The 26,222-nt window shown below is 34.7% G+C and overlaps 1 protein-coding gene across 3 annotated transcripts in view; it reads left to right on the forward strand.

Annotated features, from left to right (window-relative positions):
• PURG (purine rich element binding protein G) overlaps window positions 1-23,563 on the forward strand; it is a 36,832-nt gene extending 13,269 nt beyond the window's left edge. For 2 of the 3 annotated variants that reach the window (XM_004758289.3, XM_004758290.3), the window contains one exon: window positions 22,647-23,563. In XM_004758289.3, the coding sequence (XP_004758346.2) occupies window positions 22,647-22,749 (103 nt within the window). In that variant the 3' untranslated portion in view covers window positions 22,750-23,563. Of the gene's footprint in view, window positions 1-1,116; window positions 3,695-22,646 lie in introns of those variants that run through there. The other variant, XM_045073790.1, reaches the window with a different exon arrangement.
• Window positions 23,564-26,222: the final 2,659 nt, after the last annotated feature.

Consider the following 26,222-nt stretch of genomic DNA (forward strand, 5'->3'; position numbering starts at 1 on the left):
CCATAATTAATGTGTTGATCAAAATTAATAAAATGATATTTTGTATATAAATCTATATAATTAATATGTATGATATAACCTTAATAGCTGTCATTCTAGTGGATCATATTTTATCAGAAATACTAGATCATTCATACATATACATTTGGCAGTTCTGCAAGTTCATTAACTTCTCTTTCCAACTACTACACCTTCAATGATTAGTGCTCCAAAACAATGATTTCCCAGTTGTGAAAAAGATCAACATAACAGAGATAGGCACCAAGTCAAAAAGATCATTACAGGCAATATTAATAACTTTTAAAAAAAATTCTCTGTCATGTTTGCATTATAACTACAATTTAAGTTTTAGATTTGAAAATTTTAAGTCTTACAATTATAATCTGGGGAAATTTCAGGCAGAATGGAAATTTATAGGAAATTTCAGCTCAACCTGAGGACAGACTTCAAGAAGTAGTGCTGTTTCCCTGTTTCTGAAATTTTTTAAGGCAGAGAATAGACAAGCAATTAATTTAGGATGTGTAAAGGGAATTAATAAATCAAAAAAAATGGATTGTTATTACCTTGAATATTCTTTTCAACTCTGAGAGACAGGATTTTGAGAATTCTTAGAACTTTTGTATTCAGGTCTTCTATTAATGATCAAGTTAGATAAAGAATTAGGATTTCGGTATTTCTAGCGTTATTCTGAAAACACGTTAAGAAAAAATAATCATATCCTCCCTCCCCTTGTTACTGCAACACAATATAAGATAAACTTTCAGATATTTATGAGCTGTACTAATTAAATGAATTAGTTAAGACAGACTTCATGAGATTTGCCCTACAAAATTAGGTCGATTTTTTATGATTTTCATAAGAAATTTTGCACTTTTAATCATATTTTTCAGAAACAACCATTTGAAGGAATGAACATAGTACTTACGTTGCTTTTTCAAAAGTACCTGCTACAGGTTTATTTGGAAAGATGTAGGTGATAGTACAGTACATTAGAAACCCAAATCATTGGATATTATCAAAGTTGGTCTCTGTAAAAGTCTAAATTAAATTTGTTTAAAGATTGAAGCAATTAAGTAATATTCTCCTTCTCTATTTTTTCTTGCACACTGATTTAAGATGGAAAGAAAACAACCTGGTCCGCTATTTCATCTTAAGGTTTCCAGATCAGAGAACAAGATTCCAAGTAGGTTGATTATTGCTGCAAATAATCTATGTGATTCTCTCCCAGAGAGTTTCAAGGCTTTATACAAGGCAAAAGGGTGGCTGTGGCAATAATATCTAAATTCAGGGATCTTGTATGAACCAATACGGAACTCCGTTCTCACTTGCAGGGTCCACTTTTTCTTTTCCTTCTTTCAGGCATCTTGCGCTTTCTCATGATATAACAACATTTGCATATTTCGGTGGACAAATAAAAATGCCTTTTAGAGAGACTGCTGAGTAAGTCAAAATGTATTACACCAAAGTCTATAAGCTATATCTGCATTACACATTTCTAAGTATTTAGCTAAGTGAATTTTACACTGCATGAATATTACACGTGTGTGTACGTGTGTGTGTATGAAATTTTAAAGGGAAACCAGTCTTCCCCCACCCCACACCACCTCCATGCCCCCAGAGCAGTACTGACATATTGGTTTCATCTTGTTCGTTACTACAGTTGATTGGCTGCCCTAAAGTGGTATGTTGAGAATGTGAAATCTGCATCTATAGGGAAAGAGAGAAGAACAACATTCATGCCAAATATTTGCTATTTGTCATCCCTGCTTTAGAGCTATAAAAGTTCTCATTATAGCTCTAAACATTTCAAGCTTAGCCAGGCAGCTGGTTCTTGCAACACAGACTACCATTTGACTCACTTAAGAATATCTCTTCTAATATTTCAAAGAGATTGTTTTAATCCAATAATCCCTCCTTTAAAACAACAGAGACTCTCGGATGTGCCTCTAAGGAGCTCAAAGAATCATGGCCATGATGGTGTCATCAAGAATACCCTTAAACATTAAACTGTGTATTTGCCTCTAATGAGTTCTAACCTCCATTAAAATGACAGCAGTTTCTCCCTTTAAAATTTAGTCCAGTCATTCTCAAACACTCGTGTACGTAGTATATTTATTAAACATGTAGATTCTGGTCCCCACCCCCAGAAATTCTGATTTGATTGGTCCAGAGTGGGGTTCAAAAACTGGCATTTTTTGTCCTGCTCTTTCTGAATGGTGTGGAGGCCATTCTTTGTCATGCATGGCCTTAGACTTGCATTCCTTCTTCCATATCATCTTTTCAGCTGGCGTTGTTTAGATTTTAATACTATCAGCCAAAACGATTTTTTTGTTGTTGTTGTTGTTATCCTACCAACAAGTAATATCTAGCGCTCACTTTAAACATAGAGAGGCTAAACACATAAATCCAAGTATTTAATCTAGGACTTTGTATTATATTGTCTAGCTTTCTGGGCAATGATCACTGGGAATGCTAATTTCTCCCCCCACCTCCTATGTTCAAATTCAAACTATTTGACAAGTAACCATTGGTTACTTTGCAAAATTCAAGATTTCAAAACCAAAATATTCTGTCTTTCCAGCCTGAGTCAAGTCCATAAGTGGTTGGTCTTTCACTTTCTCACAAGTTGACCTTCTAAATCTCGAATGACTTTTCTCTCTCTCTTTTTTTTTTTTTTTTTTTTGATAGAAACTCACAATGTACTGGGAGTACAAAAAATATCCTTAGTCAATCTGAATACCTCACTTTTCTGGTATAGTTCAACACTTTTTTTTTTTTTATTGTGGTTAAAAAATTTAAAAAAACATAAAAGTTACCATCTTAGCCATTTCTAAATATGCAGTTCATTAGTGTGAAGTATATTCACCTCGTTGTACAACCAACGTCCAAAACTTTTTCATCTTGCAAAACTGAAACTCTAAGCCCATTGAATAATCCCCTATCCCTCTGCCCCATCCCATGGCAACCACCAGACTACTTTCTTCTCATATCTGCTTTCTCCTATCAATAAAGGGTTTATAGTTATTTCTACTTAGCTCTCCAAGTATATCTTTACAACCGGTGTTGTTACAGTTCTCATTTGTGAAAAGATTCACATTTGCAGGGCAACTGCGTGGCTCAGTCAGTTAAGCCTCCAGCTCTTGATCTCAGCTAAGGTCTTATCTCAGAGTTGTGACTTCAAGCCCTACATTAGGCTCCACACTGGGGGTGGGGCCTTCTCAAAAAAAAAAAAAAAAGATGTATAATCACAAAGCAATTGTGCTTATATTAAGTGATCCTTATAATCTTCGGGTGACTGCAAATGAAATACATCTGGTCCTGGAAGCTTTCCTCTGGGTTACAAGGAAAGGGAAACTTTATTCCTCATGAGACCTAGGGAATTCCAGAGGGATACTTCTTGTATGTTTGTTTGTTTGTTTAAGGTTTTAGGTTAGAATTGCCAGGGCAGTTAAGCTTAAATCATCAAATTTCTGTAGATTTTTCCTATGTATATTCTAGAATTGGTTCCTCGTTATTTATGTAGTAGATTGGAAATTTGTCTGGAACTTGGCAGAGTTATTGTTCATTAAATGCTTTCAAAGTCTTTGCTGAGTCCAATATGAAACCTTACTTTTAAGCAGCTTTATTAGAAATATAATTTGTAGACACCTAGGTGGCTCAGTTGGTTAAGTGCTGATTTCCGCTCAGGTCATGATATCAGGGTCCTGAGATCAATCCCCAGGTTGGGCTCCACCCTGGGCATGGAGCCTGCTTAAGATTCTCTCTCACCCTCTGCCCCTCCCCCTTAAAAAAATAAATATAATTAGGGAGGAAATAGGCACAAATAAAAATACATTTTCTGCAAATGGAGTGTTTCAAGCACTCTTTTCAAAATCTTTGGCAGTAAGAAATACCCAAACCCAAGAAACATTCTTAATACTCTTACTTCTCAAAAGCTTTTTTTTAATTTCTCTGCCTCTGTTATTAAAATTTTTCAAGAAGTTAATAAAGTTTTATTTTTGAAGAAGTTCGTAAAGCATTAAATCCTACAAGCAATCTTCATCTAAATAAACAGAAATGCTATAATATTATGCTCATGATTTTGACATAGAAAAATATGTACCTTTTCTTGGCCTAAGTTATCTTGAAACTAACACAAAAACTAGTTGATAGTGATTCTTGGATAATGGTAACTGAAGCTTTCTTCATCTTATGAATTTAACAATCCATAATATGAATGTATATGATTTTTTCAGACAAATGTTATTTATTTAGAACAATTTTAAGTAATTTCATAATTTTGGTAGCACCCAGCTATTGCTTTAATGATCTCCTGCAACGTACTGATAATATTTACTTCAAAGAAAATTCTTTAATATTGAATCTCATTATTCCTTTGAACTCCATTAAAGAATTAGAAATGTTTTCTCAATAAGAGGAACAATTTTTGAGTTGAAAATACTTAGTGAAAGAGTTGTAGTGCATCCAGTTCAGTGACCTACTAAGTAATTACTCCTTTTCCTTTCCAGTGCCCCATCACTATTTAAGATCTTTCCTCATTGCACACCATTATCACACCTAAACCACAAAAATTCATCGAATGCTAGCCATGCAATCCTCAGGGTACACACTGCCAGCCACCTAGAACTTAACCTCTCCTCCGTAGTCACTAACATAAGCTTGGCACTAGTATTTTGCCCAGAAGACTCTTTAATACAATAAAAACTTCAGGCTGAAAATTCCCCAAGTCCTGAGCCTTTTTGATAATTGCATACTTCATCAATTATAATTTTAAATTTACTTACAATAAAGAATGCCCATTTGATTTATAACAACTAAAGCTAGTTTGCATTCTTGTTCTTTGTGTGCTATTAAACTGTACTCCTATTTAAGGAATCCTTTGAGTCATCAGGTTACTACGTGCAATTTGGTTTGTTAATCACCATTTGCTGTTTGAATGATTTAAAAAAAAAAAAATTACACTTAATGACATACCAAGCCGGGATTCACGCAGTGCACATTAAAGTGAGTTGCTTCTGACTTTAGAAATATTACATAAGATCTATGTTTTATTTGATAGAAATTTTTTTACAGTTTATGTTGGAAAAAAATCAATCTTAGGGAAATAGAGTTCGATTCTTACATCAGATTTTCAATAATTTAATTCTAAATGATTCATCGTAATTATTTTGTTACAAAATAACTACAAAATGAATGTGATGCCAAATTACTCACTGTATTCGTGCTATAATTAATAAAGCCCCCTAAAATGTATTGTGTATTATTCAAACTATTGTTTCAAGCATTCATGGAATTTTAAGAATTCTAAGTTCTTTTTCCCTCCTGGTGGGTAGTGGGTGTGGTAGGGAACAGAAGGCTTGGTACCCAATGGAGGTAATGACGCTCTGTGAGAAGCCTGGGCTCCCTGCCTTGTAGCTGACCCTGGCCAGTCATTTAATCTCTTGCTTATTCATTAGTTGTGGGAATTGGATCACAATAGATGATAGGAATCTTTCAATATCTATATTCCTGGGGTCAGTGAAACTTCTCTTCCAGGTACCTTCGGCTTCCTCGTTTGGCCTTCCCTCATTTCTCCCCAGATGCTCTTTCTTTCTTCTGACGTTTATGGTCCATCCTGTCCTCCTCAGTGTCCTTCATACTTAGCGATGGTTGCTTTAGAAAAGAGTTTCAGTGGACGGTTCCCTCTGTCTCATTTGTCCAATCCCCTTTTTTATTAAGTTTAAAACCAGAGACTGTTTCTTCCTTTTTTCTGTTCCCCTCCACACCTAGCACTGTGCTGATTACTTCCATCATCTTTCTGCACATAATCACAACTGTTCCCCTTCCTGTTTTGCTTTGAAATCTTGCTTCAGGATTATAGAACTTCATAGACAAATCAAAATGATGCCAAGTGGGAATGAAAGCGGTAATTTTAAAACCCGGTAAGAAATACCATGTCATTTTATTTCAAGGATTGACTCAACAAATTAAGACGCATAGAATATGGGATCTTTTGTTTCCTGCCTATCCTAAATTTTACTTCAGAAAATTCTTTCCCTTGCTTAATAGATCAGTGATCCTGTTCTATTCACTCAGTGGATGTCGAGTGGCCACTCTGTGCCAGGCTTTATGCTAGGGACTGGAGATAAAATAATTTACAAAAGAAAAATATCCACTCCCATTAACTTTAAGTATGCCATGTCTAAAGTTACTTGATTCAAATCAGCTTTTGGAACCTAATCAAGCTTTTTTCATTCAACAGATACTCATCTGATTATCCACAGCTTACCAGACACTGCGTTGGTATATGTGAGAGGTGTGTTTGAAGCTAGCGATTATAAAATGCTGAATGTTATTTTCCCTTTAAATATGATTTATTTACCTACATTACTTAATTTGAATATGATATAATTATCTACCTATGTTATAATGATCAAAGTGTATTTCACTGATGCAAATTTAGAGAGCCACAACAATACTGTTTTAAATAATGATTCTGTCTTCTCCGTTCCAAATCTCTTTTGATGTCCTAGGATGAAAATAATGATTCTATTTCATCTCATGGGACATCTTCATGTGACTACTGTATTCAAGTGGTAATGATTTCCTAAACTCTAAGCTGGAGATGATTGTGAAGCCCCTTGCAGGCTCATCATGGAAGACTACTGTGGTTTCTGTGTGTGCATGGGGGATTGAGTGGGGGAGAGACTGAGGAAGGCGAGGAGTAGTGACATCATATCATATATTTGCCCTCCCTGCACTTTAATTTTATTTCACTCTCTTTGCACTTAACAATATCTTCACAAAATCCTTTTTTCTCCATATGTCTGGATTTATAGCAAACCATCAATGTGCTCAACTATGAATCTCACTGATACCTTAGCCAAATGAAATGAGCCTGATTCTACTGTTACCCTGTTAGTAAATCTGAAGCTAGAACAATTTTCTGTAGATGCATTTCAAAGAAGAGCCATTCATGGATAAATTCAGTTAGTTACTGATACAAAAGATTCATTTGTCCTGAAAGTTTTTCCATAACTGGAATTTCTAATCAAATTAAATGTAAAAAGAATATAGAATTTTAATTACAATAATTTACATATAATTTCACATATTTTCCAAGTTCCTTCACATATTGTATCTCATTTCATTCTGATAAAAATACTGATTTTGTTCATTATCTCTGACCTCACTTAACAGATGAAGAAAACAGCCCAGGCAGGTTAAATGATTTACTATAGATCACTTAGTGATCTAATAAAATACTAAGGTTTATAAAAAGCCCACTGCTCATTGCAGCCTTCATAATAATGTTACAGAAATTTTAAATGGTAAACTTAAAATCAAAATTTCATAAAATTAAGCACATATTTTTACGGATAATTTCAATAGTTATTTTAAAAGTTAAAATTGGCATACAGTATTATATTAGTTTCAGGCGTATAAGAGAGTGATTCGGTATTTTTATACATTACAAAATGATCACTACAATAGGTCTGGTTACCATCTGTCACTATACAAAGTTATTACAATACTGTTGACTATATTCCCTATGCTGTGCATCACTTCCGCATGATGTCTTTATTTTATAACTGGAAGTTTGTGCCTCTTAATTCCCTTCATGTTTTTTGCCCATCAACCCGCACCCCCACTTACCCTCTGGCCACCACCAGTTTGTTCCCTATATCTGAGTCTGTTTCTGTTTTGTTTTGTTCATTTGTTTTTTAAATTCCAAATATGAGTGAAATCACATTGTGTTTGTCTTTCTATGACTATTTCAGTTACCATAATACCCTCCAGACCCATCTGTGTTGTCCTTGTCATGTGTTTATCTTGTTTGGGGAAATGTTTACGTCCTCTGCCCATTTTTTTAATCAGCTTGTTTCTTCTTGTTGTTGTTGTTGTTGTTATTGAGTTGTATGAGTTATTTATATATTTTAGATATCAATCCCTTCACAGATACATCATTTGCAAGTGTCTTCTCCCATTCAGCAGCATGTTTTTTCATTGTTGGTTATTTCCTTCATTGTACAAAAGTGTTTTAGTTTAATGTAGTTCAAATCATTTCTTTGCTTTTGTCAGCCTTGTATAAGAAGACATATTCAAAAAACTATTTCTTAGGCCAATGTCAAGGAGTATTTTATGTGTTTTCTTCTAGGCATTTCATGATTTCAGGTTTTATATTTAAGTCTGTAATCCATTTTGAGTTATTTTGTACATGATGTAAGAAAGTGGTCCAGTTTCATTCTTTTGTGTGTATCTGTCTAGTTTTCCCAACACCATTTATTGAAGAGACTGTCTTTTCCTCGTTGTATTTTCTGTCCCTTAGTTGTAGATTAATTGGCCATAACAGTACAGGTTTATTTCTGGGCTCCCAATTCTATTCCATTGATCTGTGTGTCTGTTTTTGTGCCAGTACCATACTGTTTTGATTACTACAGCTTTCTAGTATATCTTGAAATCTGGGATTGTAGTACTTCCAGCTTTGTTCTTCCTTCTCAAGATCGCTTTGGCTATTCAGAGTCTTTTGTGGTTCCATACAAATTTCAGAATTATTTGTTCTAGTTCCGTGAATTAAGCACATGTTTTTATAGCCAATTTAAATGGTTTTTTTTAAATGTGCTCTAAACATTTTCCTGTTTTCATCATATCTTTGGGCTCAGTTCTGCACTCAGTATACTGTGGGTTTTGACCCTAGCAGAAGGTATATCAAATCATTATTTTGGTAATCAATATATTTGTAATCAATATATTGATTGATTGGTAATCAATATATTTGCCTAAAGTCAACCATTTTTCTCTAATTATTGAATCTTTGGCATCTCTATTCTCTAGTCTATTTCCTGAACTCCCACCTTTTAAAAAATTTTTATTTATTTATTTATTTATTTGTCAGAGAGAGAGAGAGAGCACAAGCAGGGGGAGCAGCAGGCAGAGGGAGAAGCAAGATCCCTGCTGAGCAAGGAACCTGATGTGGGACTTGATCCCAAAACCTGGGGATCATGACCTGAGCCAAAGGCAGATGCTCAACAGACTGAGCCTCTCAGGTGCCCCCTGAGCTCCCACCTTAGTGAACCTTCCAGAACTTGATCCTAATGACTAGAATACAGATCCCTTGCTGTCCTATCATCACAAGTCTTATCATGGCTCCTGCAATGCAGTGTAGCCTTCAAAAAGTGTTATTTTGAGAACTTCAGAGATAAAAATACTTCATTTTCCGTCAGGTCAGTTAATAATTAAAAACCGACTGGAGAATTTTTTCTTAAACTCTTATGAGCAAGAGTAAATGGCCACATAATAAGTTGGAAGCAGGTTTTTTTTTTCAAAACCTATTTGAAGGGGAAGTTCTAAGTTTATACAAAATTTACTTAAGAACCTATATATTCTTCATTTACACCATTATATGGTGATTATAGTTTTGTTTTGTTGTTGTTTTTGTTTGTTGTCCCTGCAGTGATTATAGTTGTTAACAATGAAGATTATAAAGCATTGAAGTATTCTCATTCATACAAAATTTTATTGTGCTCTCTATATTGTATTCAATCAATATTCAATAGGAGTCAATTTCAATAGGATTAAAAGTATTGTAGTTAAAGGTCTGTTGCTAGAAATTTCTTTAAATAAATAACCTTGCTCCTAGCATTCCCAGTGAGCAGTGGCTTTGCAGCATCACTGAGGAGTTAGCAGGCTGAGCTCTAAAGTATATGTGCAGATTCCATTTTTCTGATCCCATATATCCATGGCCATAAAAGTTTCATATTGGCTCCATCTGCACAAGTTATCACATGGTTATAAATATAGAAAGATCAATATGGCCAAGATTATCAAGAAGGAGCTTAGGGGCACCTGGGTGGTTCAGTCGATTAAGTCTCTGACTCTTGATCTCAGCTTGGGTCTTCATCTTGGGGTCATGAGTTCAAGTCCTGCATTGCGCTCCATTCTGGGCATGGAGCCTACTTAAAAAAAAAAAAAAAAGAGGGGCACCTGAGTTGCTCAGTCCATTGAGCGAGGGTTGGACTCTTGGCTTCGACTGGGGTCATGATCTCAAGGGTCATGGGCTTGAGCTCTGTGTTAGGCTCTGAGCTCAGCCCAGAGTTTGCTTGAGATTCCCTCTACCCCTGCAGCCACTTGTGCTCTCTCAAAAAATAAACTTAAAAAAAAAAAGGGAGAGGGGTGCCTGGGTGGCTCTGTTGATTAAGCCACTGCCTTCAGCTCAGATCATGATCCCAGAGTCCTGGGATCAAGTCCCGCATCAGGCTCCCAGCTCCACGGAGAGTCTGCTTCTCCCTCTGACCTTCTCCCCTCTCATGCTCTCTTTCACTGTCTCTCTCTCAAATAAATAAATAAAAATCTTAAAAAAAAAAAAAAAGAAGGGAGGCATGTTTAAAAGAAATTCCACATTTGCTTTTTGCTAGGAGAGGAATAAAACACAATAACTTTAAACCATTCCATCCACCCCTTAAATAATGGCAGTAATTTCAGCTGTATCTTTAGGTTCTGGCTTCCCCCAGAGTTATCAGGCAGTCTTAGTGGCCTCAGTACAGAATTATAAAGAACACAGAATTTGGTGTCAGCCAGTCTTAGGTTCAAGTCCAAATTATGTCACTCTTATGAATAGTAGGCAAATTATATAACATTATAGACTTACTGTGTGAATTTATTCATTCAGCATTCAGTTTATACCTATTAATTACTCTGTTCTGGGACAATTTTCTTGGTCCAGAGGATGTATCAACAAACAGATAAGATTTCTTGACCTTACAGAAGCTATAGTCAGCCAGGATTCTCTTTAGAAAATTAAATGTTAAGATATATGAAGCTGTTAGCAAAGTTTCTATCACATAATAAGCATTTGATAAATACTAATAACATCATTATTAATTCTTCCCAACCCATAACATGAACAACTCCCCAGAGAGTATAAAAAAATTATGCAAAATTAGAAGGGAACCTCCTTTTACCACAGGAAGTCTCAGGCCCAGCAGTAGCTAGGGAGTTGGACTCATTATAATCTCCTGAAGCTGTTGTCAGTCAAATAGAAAAGCACACAACTATGTAGGCAGAACTTTCTTGGACAGGAAACAAAAGGTACTAACTTTTATAAAAGAAAAAAATTAAAAATATGATACTGCATCAAAATTAATGTGTTCTTTTTATCAAAAGATACCATCAAGAAAATGAATAAACCATCCACAGGCTGGGAGATATCAAAGTATATGTGTGTTGCTGGAGAGAATCTGAACTGCTTTATTTCCTTTTTTAAAAAGATGATCGTCAGTTTGCATGATTTGGGGATCAATGACCCCACTACTAAAAGGATTATATTCACCTGTTTTACTTCATGACTTGACAACATAAGATTTTCTTGTCTAAATCTGCTCTCAACTTTAATGTTTTTTTGCCTGAAGGAGTCTTTGGAGTCATTTAACACCCTCATAGTAAAACAGATAGGAAAAATATTAATATTAAAGAGAGTGTGTGACTTGTTCATAATCATCTAACCAGTCATTTCAGAACTTGAACTAGGTTTCAGGAAGTGCTCCTTCCGCTACTCCAATTCTGCTTCCTGTTGCTTCCTTGAAAGTCAGCGGGAGATAGTATATGGGCTTTACTCAGGATATTTGTTTTCTTCTGTCAGCTGGAACGGTTTTCACAATCGTTTATTTCAAAGTTGAAAGCATTGCAAGATTATGGTTGTGGGTCATTTTTGACTGAAAAAATAGCTTCTTGATGGTTAATACATGCTTTAAAACATGGTTTCAGGATGGTAAATGTAGTTACTGGTACCAGTCAACTGTCATAAAGAGGCCCCTGCAAACCGTCATCTTGATTTCTGAGCTTTTTCTCATTTCATATAATCTCAAGCTATATATTTTTTTCTATCTTCTAGCACTTGATATTCCATTTATCTTTGGTACTGACGAACTTTTAAATCTCTATGTCAGAGATTTACGTGAAATATTTCACAACTATCCAGTCTGTTAATTATGAAAGTTTTTATTGTTCATCTAGCAAAGCAAACAACGTCCTTTAGTGTCATTGATTTAGTTGGGTTTTTAAAAGATTTTATTTATTTATTTATTTATTTATTTATTTATTTATTTATTTACTAGCCCAGTCTAATCCGAGGTTCAGGCTCACAGCCCCGAGATCACGACATGAGCGAAAATCAAGAGTGAGACACTCAAATGACTGAGCCCCCAGGCACCCTTAATTGAGTTATTTTTTTAAAAATTTTTAACGTTTTATTTATTTATTTGAGAGAGTGAGTGAGAGAGAGTGAGAGAGCACAAGCGGGGGGAACAGCAGAGGGAGAAGACTCCCGGCTGAGCAGGGAGCCCCACTCCGGGCTCAATCCCAGGACTCTGGAATCATGACCTGAGCTCTAGGCAGACACCGAACAACCGCACCACCCAGGCGCCCCTTTAATTGAGTTTGTTTGTTTGTTTGTTTGTTTTAAGATTTTATTTATTTGACACAGAGAGAGATCACAAGTAGACAGAGAGGCAGGCAGAGAGAGGGGGGGAAGCAGGCTCCTCACCAAGCAGAGAGCCCGATGCGGGGCTCCATTGCAGGACCTTGAGATCATGACCTGGCCGAAGGCAAAGGCCCAACCCACTGAGCCACCCAGGCGCCCCTTTAATTGAGTTTTTAAAAGGAAAATTTTATAGCTAAAAAATCTCATCTTCTATCAATATAGAATTTACCTTCTATCAACTTGTTTCGCTTTCACAATTGTGTTGGTTTATATTTATGTGATTTTTATTTATTTATTTTTTTTTGGATGCATCTTGTCTCTCCTTATTTCCGCAAGTCTACACACTTATATACGTTTACATGACCAATCAGCAAGCAGGGTACAGGAGGGAGCGAATCAGGCCGTGCACCTAAACGAACAACTTCGCTAGCAACCAGTGCTGTTTACTTCCTCTTTGGGCCTTCTGCTTAGTCTCACCAGGCAATCCTAACCTGGCAACTAGCCAGGCACCATCTTTTAATGGCGGAGGCCACCCTGGCCAGGGGCCTGCCTCCGACATCTCCCCCTTTTTTCTTTTATGGCAGGGATCGTGCCTGTCTTAGGTTGTCAGTGGCGGGGAATATCCTTACCTGTCATCAGACGGCAGATATCAATGATCTGCGTCGTGTCTTAGGTTGGTATATTTCCCCCACCAATCTTACCCGTCGTTGACTACCGATTTTAGGTCAACAAAAGCTGGAGCAGCAATAATGACACATGGCGTAGGGGTTTCAGGGCAACTGCCTCTTTTACGAAGTCAATGTCTATGCTTTTCCTTTTCCATCATACTGAATTTTTAATTTGCAGTAAGAAGCCACTATGTGAGGTAAGAAATGATAATCAAGGGAAAGGAAAACATTCATTCATTTATTCAGAAAATACTTATTGAGTTGTCAGAAGCCAGTCATTATGCTAGGGAAATTGGTTACTTTTTTTTTTTTCCATTTTTTTCCTATCTAGTCTCGGGGGAGATCATGATGAGTAGTCAAATTCAGTGTTTTAGGTGTCGCCGTATGACATGCAGATTTAAAACAACATAAACCCTTGGTGGATTTGAATTGGAATTAAAAAAGAAATAAATTGGATAAGTAATTATCTGGCTTTTGATTATAGTTTTAACTGCCCATGAATCCTTGGCATTACTTGTAGGTAAATTCTATTCAGGGTATTACTACTTTCTTCTCAGAATTAATAGAATTTTTTCACTTATTTATTTTTAGAACTGTCAGTGTAATAAGGTTATTTCTGTAGGAAATTGGGACTTCTGTGGGTTTTTATTCTGATTATAACCTCTTTAAAGCTGATGAACATATGGCCCCTTAGATTGAAGTGGCGAGGTAATCATAAATTAGGCCCCAAACACTGGCATTCAAAATGGTTTTAAAATGTGATATTCAATATATACACTTGAATATGCACCAAAGTAACATAAATAAAATCTTGCTTTCTTTCCACCTAAATGTTTTAAGTTCCTCAGTCTTCTTTAGATACCAGTGGTATACTACTCCTCTCCACCAGTGTTCACTCATCCTTGGGGAAATAAAAAAAGAGTGAAAGCCATATTGCCATAATCACTGTTAAGTAGCATTTGAGCCAAGTTTTTTATTGCTATTTTTTATGCTTTTATAAATTAGTATTTTCACAAGGATAAATCAAACTTAAAAACCCTTTTCTGTTCTCGGGTATTTTTTAATGTAAGATGTTTTATTGTCCTTTCTTAGAGCTGGGTCCATAAAAGAATTTGTCTTCTTTTTTTTTCTTCCCAGCAATAAACTAAACCTGGTTTAGTTCAGTGCCCTGATATAAAATCCACATTCTCTGTAGAGTATTGGTCATGGGTCCCATTCTAGGATGTGTTGCTCTTTATGGGACCGTCTGAAGGCAGAAGTTCTGAAATGAAAACAAAAACTCCATCCTACACTAATGCTTCAGTAAGAACATTGTGTTCAGTGGCAATGCTTTTTCATATTTTCTATTAAGGTGTAATTTAATTACAGTAAAATGCTCAAATCTTAACATATCATTCAATCAATTTTGACAGATATCAAGACACAGAACATTTTTCTCACCCCAGAAAATTTGTTTCCCTTTCCAGTCAACAGCGCCACTCTTTCCCCAATCCAAACCTCCAAAAGCAATCCCTGATCCAATTTCTGTGACTACAGGTTAGTTTGGTCTGTTCTGGAATTGTATATAAGTGAACATGTAGTTTCATCATTTGGCTTCTTTCACTCAACCTAATATTTTTGAGATCATCTGTGTTGTGGAGTTCTTCAATAGTTTCCTTCTGTTGCAGATAATTCTTTAGAAAAAACAGGCAAGAAATAATTAGATCTTCACTGAGCATCTTAAATGGCACATGGCTATCATTAAAGCCAGGACAGCAAAACTGCAGCAGGAATGAGGGGACAAAATACCCTCTAATATTAATATTCAGTGACAGTACTCCCACAACGGCTCTGCTACTATATGTTTCCTTCCCTTTGTATGTCTGCTTTGACCTCAGAAAGCCAATGTCAGAAATAACTCCAGGTGAGGAAGTACATCTTATGATATCTCTGTGATCAAAGCATGCTGGAAGGGATGTTTTCACTGTTTATCAATATGGTGGTGATGGCTCAGTAGCTTTTATGCACTCTTAAAATTGTATAACATAGACTTTATGAGCTCAGTTTTATTATTACAAACTCACTTAGATCCATAATTTTTACAAATAGAAGGAGAACAGATACAATGAAACCAACATCTCCAGATTACATTTTTGGGGTTTTTCTGTGTTTTTTGTTTTTTGTTTTTTTAAGTTCTAATTGAATTTACCTAAAAATTGCCATTTTAAGCAAGGATTCATTGAGATTTGGGAGCCATAGTAAATTTAAGTGAAGATGATATCGTGACTCTAGGGAGTCACAGTAAATTGTGTACCAGCAGATGTGAATTGTTACTATCTGCTGTTGTCTTCTCTCTCCTTTTTTTTTTTTTTTTTAAGATTTATTCATTTGTTTATTGGACAGAGAGAAAGAGAGAAAACAAGTAAGCAGAGAGGCAGGCAGAGAGAGAGGGGGAAACAGGCTCCCCACCGAGCAGAGAGCCCAATGCGGGGCTCCATCCCAGAACCCTGAGACTATGATCCAAGCCAAAGGCAGAGGCCTAACCCACTGAGCCACCCAGGTGCCCCTGCTGTTGTCTTTTTCAAGAGAACATTATTCTGACTGAAAAGGACTCTGAATTTTTACCTAACTACATAAAGGCGAGCACTAAGCTGGCCCTGGGCTAGTTTCTCCCAATCCATACCATCTCCATCTGTAAGATTCTTAAATAAGAAGCTGTGGAACCACAAAATCACAGAACATTAACTCACACACCAACAGTACACACAATAAGCACCTTCTTAACTTTATGGGATGTTAGCATGTCATTTTCAGTGTTTATACAACTCTTCAGCCAGAAGAAGAATAACCGTAAAATACCATGGTGCTTCTATCAGTCCTCTGGAAAAAGGCATGCAAAAAAAATTAGAATTTTTGCCAGATAACTGAGAAAATAATGTTTCAGATTATTCCCATCCTGTGACTCCCTCTTATCTACTGATTTTCTCATTTCTTTCTGCCTTCCACTAAATACACCTTCCTTCTCCCCTCTCATGCTTATTTTTCTCCTTATGGTTCCTAAACTATTTTATTTACCACATTCATATTTCATTCTAATAATTCCAGAAATGTTGAAATGATACTTTCCTTATACAACCTACCTTAGTGTAGAATTTGGCTTAAGTTAAGCTTACTTCTCATAAGTCTTAGTTCATATAAAAAAGGAGTTACATTTAAATCCTTAAAAGAATCCCATTAGTATAATTTAACCTGTACAGAGGACTTGCTGTGCTATCCTACCAAGCCTCAAGGATCTATGTTCTAAACTGTAAAGATGATTAACTACTTTTGAGCAGTATGCATGAATTCTCTCAGCAGTTTGTCATCATTTTAGTTGGAGTAATTAATTTTAATTAACTGCCAATAATGTTTGTTGCCATGTGGAAAAATGAGAATATGGCCCTTGTTCCCATTTTAGCATGAGTAATGATATCAGTTTAATGTTAGAAGGGTAAAGAGGTCTTAGGTTGTGAAATAAAGAATTATAAACCTGATTTCCCAGGGAGTACACTCTGCCTGAAGGGTTTTGAGAAGTCCTAGCTTAGCAAAAATTAAAGCCGATAGTAAATCATCTTTCCTCTGGCTTTTAAAAATTAGATTCTTCTCAAGAAACAAGGACAGTCTCAAGTACACAATCTAACCTTACACCTAAAGGAGATGGAAAAAGAACAACAAATAAAGCCTAAATCCAACAGGAGACGAGAAGTAATAAAGATTAGAGCAGAAATTAATGACAGAGGGGAAAAAACAACAGTAGAACAAATCAACAAAACTAGGAGCTGGCTGGTTCTTTGAAAGAATTAATAAGATCGATAAACCCCCAACTAGACTTATCAAAAAGAAAAAGGAAAGAGAAAGGACCCAAATGAAAACTTGATTTTGCTTCCTAAGCAAAATTTCCAGAAAAAAGTTTTTTTAAAGATTTTATTTATTTATTTGACAGACAGAGATCACAAGTAGTCAGAGAGGCAGGCAGAGAGAGAGGAGGAAGCAGGCTCCCCGCTGAGCAGAGAGCCTGATGCCTGATGCGGGACTCAATCTCAAGACTCTGAGATCATGACCTGAGCCGAAGGCAGAGGCTTTAACCCACTGAGCCACCCAGGGGCCCCTAATTTCCAGAAAATTAAAGAACCTCTAGTCCCCAGTGTTTTTTGCTGTAATATGTCTGCCTTTTCAGTCCCTTCTGATATTCTCCATAGTCATGCTGATAATTACAGGGGTGAGGATTTTCTTGATTCTTTATGTCTGAATTAGCTTAAGAATAGTACAGTGTGTGCAGAACATAACTTTTAATTTAAATACTTGGCCAAAGAAAAGGTGAATAATGTAGTTTTAGGAGAAGTAGCAGTAAAATTTGAGTCACCAGTATTCTGGAGGACACATACCAGAGGGTCTTTGCCATCAACGTTTAAGAGTGAGTAATACAACCCTATTAGGTAAGAAAGGTAATACCACTTACATTACTGTGGTGGAGAAGCAAGAGTTGGGTACTCATGGCTTTTCACTTGGAAGTCAAGGGTGAGGGGCAGTATGTTAAGCTACTTTGTTTCATTTTTTTCAGTCCTATTTCTCATTCCTCAAATCAACAGATATTTATTTTGCATTCAGCATGAGCTAAACATTCTGCTAGATCTAGGTATACAGCACACAACAAGATCGAGTCTTTGACCTCAAGGGGTATAGACACATAGCAGAGGGCATTGCTAGATATAACTGCATACAAAACAGAGAAGATACATAGGATCTTGAAAACCCTGTGTGGTTCCACCACTTCACAAGCCATTTATTAACTTTGCCCTCCTTCTGGAATGAGAAATAACTATTATAACCAGTTGTTTGGCATTTTGGAAATGAAAACTGCTATAAAAGAGCGGAATAATAGAAAACAAGATTAAAGTATATGGTAGGAATGGCTCTTACAGGTTTGTCCAGTATTTGTCCTCACTCTAGGACCGCTACCAGGGTAAAGCTGTTAGGTAAATGCAATTGCCTAGGTTTTGCGAAGACAGGAGAATATCTGTGTGTATTGCCAAGAGGAATTATGCAATTTATATGACTTTGGATAATGCAGGAATTAAAGATAGTAGGAATCCCACGTGGAGTATGGGGTTTCCACTTGCCTACAGCTTCTATTAAGGATCTTCTGCATTTCAGTGTTCATTTGAAGTATTTCTTTAACAATTTTTAAACCTTGCCACTACCCAAAACTGTTACCCACAAGCGATTATATTTTCATATTCAGAAACTACAAGAAGATTCATTAAATTATATAGAACAAATATCTACCTTCCTGTGATTGACCTATCTGTATATTGGATTTGGGGAAGTCGTTATCAGTGATTTATCATGCCCGATTCTTTCTGATTTTACCTCTTTTTTTTTTAAGTTTGTTAATTCTCTCAGAGGACTAGGATACCAATCGACATCCCATTCTCCATCCTCAGAAGATGAAGAATTTATTGAATTGGGCATTTCTTTCAAATGCTTTTATATGATCACATTCTTACACTGAACCTGGAGATTCTTGAACTGTAGGAAAAAGAAGGGGTTCTTTTTTGATAGTCATTGAATGTTCCTTGACTATGAACTAATCTTAATTTTATTATTTGCATTTTTATGCTTTTGTCATTACTTTCACCCTAATTAAATGAGGCACTACACAATGTTTAGCCTGTCACATAGTACAATGCAGGTGACCTGTCACTGAGAATCATGATCTTACCTTCTCTTTTTCCCTCTGAACAATTCTGTTGGTCTCAGTTTATAATGACATACCTCTGTAGTTTAACTTCATCACATTCAAACAACAAAAATATTAAAAATCTTACCTTATATATGTGCCACTGATTTTTTTAAAAAAGCATATTAATATAATTATTGCTTGCTAAACAGATCTTATTTTTTACTGTCCTCCCCCGATTTAACAAATGTAATGATATGGAAAATTTCCATACAGTTGCTTATTATTTTATTTGCTCCATATCTGTGCTCTGGTCTTTAACATGCTCATGTCCTTACATATTATCTCTATACATTTCCATTTAGAATAAACAGATAGAAGCATGAAAATTAATAACCCATGCATCAGACCTTTTTGCCATGCTTAATAGGAATAAGCAGTTAAGGCTAGAAACCTCAATGTTTAATGCTGTTTTCAAAACTCAGTTATTCCATATATTGTCACTTCAGTGATTAAAGAGAGTAAGTAGAATATGTAGTCAGATTAAAACAGGATAACTAAACCAGTGTTTAAAAAAAAGAAAAAGCTATGGTGTCTGTGCATTGCATGGCAGAACTATTAAAATTTGCCTAAATAATTCTCATGATGTTTTTGATACTGTGGAAATGCTTTCACTATACTTGGGTTTGAATCTTCATAATGACAAAGGTTCTAACAGTTATTAAAAAAAAAAAAACCACTATCCTGTTTTTAGAAAGTTATAACTCATCTTCCCGGTTATATTTATGATAAGTTTGTGAAACTATACTATACTATTATGAAAAAGGTAAAACTTATGTGTACTTAGATTTTGATAAGTAGCATTGTATGCATTTAAAAAGATTTTTTGGTAACTTGTGGCACTTTGGTAAAGGAATGTGCAATTATAAAGGTTTATGCCATTTTGATTTTTTTTTTTTAATCGCCAGGAATTACTCTTACTAGGCTTTAGATTGAAAACCAAACCCAATTTTAAGACTGGCACTTTTTTCCTACTGGTAGTTCCTGTTTCTCTAATTATGTAGAACGTTTCATTTAAACCATTCTTTTCAATGAATTTTAACTTTCCTCCTCCCTCCTAACCTCAAAAACCTTTAATTTAAGGAACATTTTAAAATCATCCAGTGGTGGTTAGATAAGCATTTTCGGTATCATGGACATTTAATCTGGTGCCTGGCTTTAGTAATCTTCTGATAAAAATAGCTAAACTCCTGAAAAAGAATATTCGAACATTTTAATTATTTTGTATGGGTTATAATCAACTGAGTAAGTTGATGTCCATATAGTCATAATTTATCTTAAAATCTGGGGCTGTCAACATAACTAACTACACAGATTGCTTAAAATACCCTCATGTGTTCCAAAGAGAAATGACAAGAAGAAATAGAATTCTGTATGATTATAGCTATTGTATACACTTCTGTTAGGTTTCCAGTATTTTACTGTGATACACCCATGGGTAGCAGAAGCAAACCGAAAACAAATATAAATGCTTTAACATTGGATGTTGGCATACAGTTCAGATTATGCATAAGCTATTGCAATAAAAAAAAATATTCATTGTGCCTGTATTTGAAGAATTTATCTTAGATTTCCTCTGGCCTTTTATACTTAAGGCTGTGCAATCATTTAAATGTAGAGACAACAGAATATATGAATGAATGAAATGATGGCCCTGTTGGCCATGGGATAAATATTCTGTTGAATTTTTTGAGAGCATTGCCTATTGTCTATTATGACATAAACTAAATTGTTCACAAGCCACATGTGAGTCTTAAGTACAAATCACAGCATTGAGAAATTATACATCTCTTTTTCCTCACAAAATGAATTCAGAATTTATAATTCAGATTTATAATTTTAAGCTGCTGATTATTAAAAAGCACCTAATATGAATTTAAAGATTAAATGAAATAAGACCTATGAAAGAATGCTAATTAATAGCATAATCCTGTATACTATCACACTTCTGATAATGTTAAGTTTCTTATAAAGCCTTAAAATATTTTAGTGAAAAATAAATTACCTAGAAATGAAGGCACTTTATTACCTTGAACTAGCTATTTGTCTGTATAGAATTTGTCTAAAATCCCATAAAATATTCTTTATCCTTTTATAAATTTATCCTACTTATGTGTTTTTCTAAAGCTTCTTATAATACAATAATTCAAACTATTTTAACTTAATAGAAAATTGTGTTATGTGATAGAACCAATGAACAATTCAGAAATAAAACTAGAGAATCAAAAGTGTGTGTGAGAACAGCAAAACTGTTAGTCTAAGTCTACAATCATTTGAGGTTAAAATGTAAAATTTGGAGGCTTTTTCATTGAGCGATTTTTAGACAGCTTTTATTTTTTTTAATCTTATCTTTAATTGGTTCTACCTTGTGTTGAAATGTTGGTCAAATTATAAGGGCAATCGAAAGTATTAAGCCAGCCTGTCATAACTCAATTTTCTTTATTTGGGTGTTTTTTGTTTTTTTTTTTTTTAATGTAACTCTAAAGCATTAAGAAACAAGTCTTGTTTCTTCTATGTTCAAGTCAGCCCTGCCTGGCAAATTATCAAATTGAAATCAGGAACGTGGATGTGCAGCTCTCTAGAGCTGCTGTACCCTCTTCAGAAAATTAATAGTTGATTTATACAAGGGATTTGATTCAGAGGAAAAGGCATAGGATCCTTTTTTTTTTTTCAAAAGTTAACTTTTTTCTGAAATTCATCCTTACATCTTTCTGATATTTTAAAAAAATAGACTAACTTTTATCCAAGAATGTTTTTTAACAGAAGAATATTTCACAGAAAACAAACTTTGCTTTCTTTTTTGTTTGGGGGAAGTTCACTTAATAAAAAAAAAATTGGTTTATGATTACACTTATCTTTAGTTCTTTCTCTGTAGTGGCCATTTTTCTATCACCAGTTTTAAGTGTTTTACTAAATGTGCTGCTTCATAGATGCAGTTATCATTACACAGTACAGACAGGAGTCAAGTTTATCAGCAGTCTTCTCTTATCAAGGAGAAACTAAAAATAAATTCCATGTCAGTTCTTTGGTTTGTATCTTGGTATCTTTTTAAAATACAATATATTAACCCAAAGGTGTGTTAATGTCATGGCATGAACAATCTTAAATGTAGATCTATTGAGTATTTTGTGATGCTGAGTAACAAACTTTTCTCAAATCTCTGTGATGCTGAATATTTTCCTTAGGAGGTTTTGTTTCATGTTAGATTGTTGTTCTGAAAGATGTTGGTCCTAGTGGGATTTTTTTTTAACTGGGAAAACAAATAAACGCATGTATTACAATTATAGCAATGGTGAATTGTAAACTTACCGTATAATATTGATTCTATTTTCAAAAATGTTTTGCTGTTAAATATATACAACATAAAATTGCTGCCATACTGTAATTGAGTACTTTTTCTTAAATGACCCTGTTATCACTATTCCAGAATTAGAAGTTGGGCAGATACATGATTGATTCATGTGTCTGCATAGATGCGTCAAGGTATATTCTTCTCTTGGTGAGTAAAAATATATTTTCCTTGGCATCAGTGCATTGAGATTTGAATATACCTGTATCTATCTGTTCCTATTACACATTTCTTATACAGTATCTTTTAATATGCCAAAATTGGCCTCCACACAACTTAAAATTGAGGGTTTGTTACATGCTTTCTAACAGAAAGGTTTTCAGTGATATTCATTATGGGTTTGTACTGTGAAAATAGTGAAACTCCCTTTAAAATTTCATATATGCTAAATTTAAATTAATATTTTTTCTTTAGCTCAAATTTCCCTAAATCCAGAGAGAATATCAACCCTTTTCACTGTTGTCAAATCCAGCATAAGGAACAGCCCTATGACACTACAAAAACAGTTGAGGAATAAGGAATAAGTCTCTTATGTTACACTTCAGAATAAAGGCATTGTGTGAACGAAATGAACCGAAGTTCATCGTGAATGCAAGGCTTCTTTACTTGACATTCCTCCACCGAATGGAAGACAAGTGTCAACACCATTGGCGTCATTTTTCAAACCGATCTTGAGTGGAATACCTTCCACCATCCTGGAGTACTTCTTGACTCTTACCAGGTTTTGGTTTGGGTTTGATTTGGTTCTCATTCATCGAGCCTTTCAGTTTTCAAAAAAAAAAAAAAAAAAAAAAAAGCATCTGTCAGCACTGAGGTAGAGAGACATAGATTTGAAAATACTTTCTTAAGAGATCATGTAACTCTATAACTCAATTTCAAAAGAGGAGGAGGGTATAGTTTCAACCCACTGCCTCTCACAAGAAACATGTTTTTTGAATCTGTAACTGTTTTAGTGTTAACAGGGTACAAAGTGTTTTTGTCCTGTATTGTACTTAAAGGTTCTCATTGATTGGTGATTGTATTGTACTGTATGAAAACAAATCATAAATTGCCTTGTACTGTTTATAATAGACCATACCACGTACTACTTCAGTTTTTATGTTCCAAGTTTTCCAGTGATGCATGTTAACAGTTAGGTCCTAAAATTCTGTGGTGCTAATTCTTCCATATCCAATGGTGCTTTTGTGGATGCTAACTGCACACATGCTGAACAAAGCTTGAAGTTTAAAACTTTCCTCCCTTCCTCTGTTTATATAAAGTAAAATGAAATAACTTGAATTTGTCTCAAAGTATCACTGACAATCTAATAAACTGGTTTCTATGTGTGATTACTATGGATTCTTAATTATTCTTCAGAAAGCAGATTAGTTCTCCCGGGCCCTTCAATCAACCAAAAGTTGATTTTACTATGTGCTTATTTCATTATTTCATTTGTGCCCCAAATTTTGGGGTATGTATGGGAATTTAAATCCAGTTGGCCTAGATCCCTTAAGCAAGTTTATGTTAGATCTACAAAAACTAGACCCATCAGACATGGAAATTAGTATGTTGAAAAAACCAAAAATGTGCTGTTTGAGTGCCTTTATTTTAGTATGTTACTAATAAGGTTTTATTATCTACTTGAACCATGAGATAACATTTGCATGGAAAAAAGTATGCCTTCAGAACATTTATTATTGCTCAGATGACATTGAAAAGGCCATTTCTGTATGATGACATTTAAAGTAAAAGTTCCACTTCTCGTGTATGAAAACATGGACAAAAAAATAAAATAAAATTGGAACTTTCCAAGACAAACTGATTCCATATGCCAGAATGGCATGGTCTTACTGGATTTTTAATTTTAGCATCAGCACTAAGAATCACAGAATTAGGACAAGTGAAGCTGCTATCCTCATGAGGGCAGAGGTCTGTTTGTCCCAAGCTAGAGATAAAGTCAATATTAAAGAAGTGTGCAAATTTGCATTCTAATCTTGGTCTCTTGTCCACCCCATGGGTAACCTTAAATTTCAAAAGAAAAGATCAAAATCAATCTATTAAAGCTCCTTAAGCAACAATCATTGATCTCAAATAGAAGACGAGCAAACCTGTCCATCTAATCTCGTGGGTCCAAGGACTGAAATGACATTCCCATGCTGCTGTGGTTTTTTATTTTATAAAGAGTGTAGGTGCAGCACTTTTGCCTCAAATAGTTATTGAATCATGTCTAACTTCTAATATCAGAAAATAAAGTTCACAGAATAGAGCCAATATGATTATCTTGAACATCCCCAAGACTATCTTGAACAAATGCAGTATTTACTAAATCACAACCTCTCCAAAGATATTTCTACTGTATATTTTTGTAACTATCTTTACAGCATTCCATTCTATGAAAACTGGCGAACAATAAATGTGCTACAAAATAATTTCAGGTCTTCTTTCATCAAAAAGAGAGAGAAAATAAGGAAGTCTATGAATGTTTTAGAATATCTTTACTTCTACAGTAATATTTTGCCTGTTAATTGAAAGAAAATTAATTCTAATTTTATTAAAGGATAAAAGAAAAAACTGCTTTTGGAAAAATATCTACTTTTCAATCTACATGAAAAAATCTCTAATTTTTATACCTACAGCCACCAGTTTTATGTATTATTGTTCACCATAATGTTTGTCCCACCTAAAAAAATTATTCTCACAAAATTTATCAGGTTTTTTTTGTATGAAATTATCTTAAAAAAATCAGCCTTAAATAAAATGAGTATACTTTGTAAGTTTGGTTCATTTATGAAGATAATGTAGTCTCTCCCTCTTTAAGTTAATTATTTAAGCTTTTTAAAAGTTACATAAAATTATGTTTGTCTTTAGTTTTATCAATATTATTTTGGTAAGTTGTATTTTTTGTTTCTAAGATAATAATTTCCCTTGAAGATCTTAAGCTCAAGGTGTCATCTGTAAATCTTTGAATGAAAGTACTTTCAATAAAGATCCAGATATTATCCATTGAGGGACATCTTTTGAAATAAATTTCATGTACATTAAAAACCTAACCTGATTCATCTTAGGGAACTGACTTTTCTCATCAGGAATTGCTTTGAATTTGAAAATGGCCAACAATAATAATCTTGCCCTTATTAAAAAAAAAAAGTCAGTCTGTAACCTGTATCATTTCAGATTTGTCTTCATGAATTTTTTTAAACCATTGAAGTGGGTGCATTCTGAGACCACATTGAGACTAACGTCACTTTTCTTATCCTCCAGTTTATTGTTAGGGCAGTGAAAACTCATGCAAAAACAAATGAGTGGTAGTTTATAAGATTGCATAAGCCATATAATGCATGAGCACAGCATTGTACGTATTCTCCCAAATTAGTCTCATATTCTGTGAGTAGTACCTAAAGCTTACACTTTCTGTAGAGCATAATGCTTGCCATCATAAAAGACTTAACAAAAAAACAGCTAATGAAAATACAAAGGACACTTAATGGAAGAACTGGCCCTCAGTTTGGGGTATGTAAAAATGCAGTTTTGCTAGTTCATTCTGAGTAAATACACAAGAGATTTCTTTTAAACAAGATCATAAAGAAAACACCTTGAGCATCAGATACCCAGCGAAGAAAATTAATTTACAACAAAAAATAAAGTGTTATTCCCATTGAGTAGGACTGAAAGGAAACCATGTATAAGAAGTAGACTTCAAATTTTGCTTTATACAACTCTTTAAACTATTTATTGATAAGCATGTATTACTTTTATCATTTTTAAAATGATTTTTAGAGGAAGGAAATAAATGCTAAATAAATTAGAAGACCTGCATCAACTGGTTGCATATTCTCTTTCTGGAAGGAAAGTCTACTTATAAAATCTAATTAACATCAGGACGTTGCTTGATAAGTATAAAATCAGGTAAAAGGAAATGAGTAATATTAATGAACAGCCTCATCATGTTATGATGGGCTCCATAAGGAACCAGAAATCATTACATTAGCTCATCAGAGCAGTCATTCCAGT

This window comes from Mustela putorius, unplaced genomic scaffold (genome assembly GCF_011764305.1).
Source record: "Mustela putorius furo isolate JIRA1106 unplaced genomic scaffold, ASM1176430v1.1 tig00537255_pilon_pilon_pilon, whole genome shotgun sequence".
In the NCBI taxonomy this organism is placed as follows: domain Eukaryota; kingdom Metazoa; phylum Chordata; class Mammalia; order Carnivora; family Mustelidae; genus Mustela; species Mustela putorius.